This window comes from Colletotrichum chrysophilum (assembly GCF_026319265.1).
Source record: "Colletotrichum chrysophilum strain AFK26 chromosome Unknown scaffold_74, whole genome shotgun sequence".
Classification (NCBI taxonomy): domain Eukaryota; kingdom Fungi; phylum Ascomycota; class Sordariomycetes; order Glomerellales; family Glomerellaceae; genus Colletotrichum; species Colletotrichum chrysophilum.
In genome coordinates, this window is record NW_026517361.1 from 226,044 (window position 1) to 229,288 (window position 3,245).

A 3,245-nucleotide genomic window follows, 5' to 3' on the forward strand; every position below is an offset into this window, starting at 1 on the left:
CCATGAAGGATCCCTTGATTTCTTCGTTGGGAATGTCTTGCAGACGGACTTGGGCCGGAAGGAGAGCAGCATTGTTGTGATTCACCGACGCGATTCACCGACGCGATGACAGCAGGCGGCTTCGTGACTTGGGAACGCTGCAGACACGCGAGTGCCACGAAGATCGAGGACCGCAGAAACCGGATGAGGAGGAAATCTGGAGAGATCTGGTCGGGAGATGTTGCTGATTTGGGCGCTCTCTTGTGGTGGGAAGGACCGAAGAGAAGATGGACTGGCAGTTGCTCGTGGTCATCCCAGGTCTGGCGAATGGAATGTGGCATTGGCGGAAAGAATCCCGAAGATGGAAGTCCCATGGGAAAGATGGAAGGGGTCAGGTGACGCAGGTCGGATTGTCAATGGCAAGTATTGGGGATGCTTCCCGTGTAGAGCAGGTGTCCTCCCTCCACCTTTTTTCCCCCTTCCCTATTGCCCACCTTCTCGTCCTCAACACCTGTCGAGTCTTTTACAAACACAGGTGCCGTCGATTAGGAACCGGTAGGGCCTTCCGGACTTACCTGCAGTGAGAGTAAGGCTCAATGCTTTTGTCATTTTGGTTATTGTTCCGACTTGCAACCCAACCGTCAAGCGAAGCACACAAAAGCGTTTACGGGGCCAGATGTGGTTCAATTGAATGCCTAAGGTTGTTTCAATTCAGTGGATCTATTGTCATTCTACTCTCATGGCCTTGTTCGAAAATGCAAGTAACACTCCGAAGAGCTGATGGTTAGTTAACACAGTCCAAAAGATACCCAGCTCAAGAGACGTCCCAACTCCGAGACGCCGACCAGTGCGATACCATGTACCATACGATGACCTCCCTAAAAAGACGTCTCGTCAAAGAGAAGTACTCTTCAAGAGGTGTTGAATACCAACGAGGACGATACCAACCACGAGGAGGAGATGGCTTTTCGCCCGACGAGGTCTTTGGCGCCATTCGGCATCAGATGCTCCTGCGAGAGCACATTGTGGACGCGCATCCCGATCCAACTTGCGCCGATGTTGCTGCTGCTGCCACTTGTAAGTCACTGTTCAAAATTCGTATCACTCAGTACTCTCAGACAATCATTGCAATCCAATATCCCAATCCTAATATCCCAATCCCACATGTGATATCCAATCACTTCCCTCTCGCCTAATTTCTCTTGGCATCCACTGTTAGTACAATACATGGGCTATCACCAAAATCCCTAACAGCTGAAAATCTTTCACCTCTCTCCCCAGCGCCCTCCCGCGATGGCCTCGCAGCCTCCGGCGGGCTCTGGACCGTTGCTGGCCTCCTCGGCCGGCCCTGATCGAGGCTCTGGATCTCCTCCAGAGCCGCCCTCAACCTCAAGGGCTAAACGCCGCCGCGGTACTGCGGCCCAGCCACCCTGGCCCGGCCTCGTGGGAAGCCAGCCCGACACCTCTACAGCAACCCCCTTGACGGCTAAGGGGCCTTCGAACGTAACTGGGACAGCTACTGGAGCTGTCCTTAAGGCTCTCAATGAGGAAGCGAAGCACTATGAAGACCGAAAGGACGTCTTTATGACTATCGCCCAGTCTGTGGACAACGTAGTCTCCTGCTTCGAGGGCCCTAAGAAGCAGATCGCAAAGGAGGCTACAACGCACGTAATCCAAGCCTTGAAGAGGCTTATGAGCAACGAGACGACGGCCCCGGCCCCGGCCCCAGCCCCGACCCTAAGCCGGAACTGGGCTAACGTGGCGGCCTCGGCTGTTACTACGGCCGCATCCCTAGCCCGCACCGGAAACCCATCCCGGCCTCAAGCCCAGACCCAGCCCCAGGCTGTAACCCAGCTAAAGGAGGACCTCCGGGTCTTTGCCCGTATCCCGGAAGAGGGCCTAGGGGCTGCTAGGAAGTATGCCCCTTTTACCCTGCGCCGTACAGTTTGTCAGGCCCTTGGCCTCCAACTAGCAGATATCCCACATATCTACCACATTGCAACTGGCTACTCGATAAGACCCCTGAACAAGCAGGTCCAGCAAGCCCTACTTGTAAACAAACAGAAGCTGGCGGACAGCCTAGGAGCTTATAAGGTTGAAACCCCTACTAAGTGGTTTACTTATGTTGTCCCACGCTGCCCCGCTAAGCTATGGTCTCTTGATGGTGAGGCCCTCGACCTAGCCACCCTGGTAGAAGACGAGGTCCTTGCTCAAACAGGGCGAAAGCCTATTCGAGCCTATCAATCCCGCCTAGGCGTAAACCCTGTCACAAACGAAGTTTCTTGGGTTGTGTCCTTCTCTACAGAAGTACCATCCTTCAGACTATTCAACCAAAGTAGCAGGTCTCAGCTTATCCAGAAACGGAAGACCTTAACCAGACATGACCCTGGATGCCAGGGATATCACTCGAACCGCTACTGTAACCGGCAGCCACTCTGCAGCAACTGTAGTAGGCCCTCTGGCTCCCATGAGACCTGGCCCTGCACAGCTAGACCAAAGTGCGCTAACTGCGCCGGCCCTTTCCAAGCTAACCACAAGGACTGCCCAGCAAGGCCCCTAGTGGTGAACGGCTCCCCTACCCTTCCAGGTCGGAAGGAACTCTCCCGGATCCGAAAGGCTGGACAGAAGACCTATGAGGCCTTCTATCAGATCAGCCAGGCAGGTAGCCAAGCTACCTGCAGCCAGCAGCCCAGCAGCAGCTCAACAAGCCCTCAGCCTGGCTCAAAGCGACCACGCGCCCCTACCCCTACCGAGGACTCAATTATCGTAGCAGACGTTAGCGATACAGCAAGCTCTAGTAGTATAGATGAGGATGAGAATGAGGCTGAGGCAGAACTCTCCAATAGTAACCCTGTCCTGCCACCACTACTGACCCAGCATACCCTTGCTAGCTCAAGCGGCAGGGCCCAGCGGGTAGCTCAGAAGCCTGATTATAACGTTATTAATGCCTACACACACCTCGACCTCGACTCAGAGCAGTAGGCTCAGAATAGCTGCCCCACGGGTACTCCGGGTCGCCCAGTGTAACGTGGGGAAGATAGGCCCAGCTCATACAGCTCTCCTAGAGCTCTGCTGGGTAGATCAGATCGATATAGTACTGATCCAGGAACCCTGGATAGGCTATCGAGATAAGATGCAAATCAACACACACCCAGGCTATAACTCTTATGTGCCAGTTGACTTCTGGAACAGCAGAGACACAAGGCCTAGGGTTATGACCTATACACGCAAAAGTCTAAGGCTACGAATACAGCAACAAAGACCTA

The 3,245-nt window shown here is 54.2% G+C and overlaps 1 protein-coding gene across 1 annotated transcript; it reads left to right on the forward strand.

The window, feature by feature from the left end:
* Positions 1–1,272: 1,272 nt before the first annotated feature.
* On the forward strand, positions 1,273–2,035 carry COL26b_008490 (uncharacterized protein; the record flags this gene model as incomplete). Its single annotated transcript, XM_053181248.1, has 2 exons — positions 1,273–1,895; positions 2,014–2,035. The coding sequence occupies 2 exons, from the start codon at positions 1,273–1,275 to the stop codon at positions 2,033–2,035; spliced, it is 645 nt and encodes a 214-aa protein (XP_053034868.1).
* Between the last annotated feature and the right edge of the window lie 1,210 nt (positions 2,036–3,245).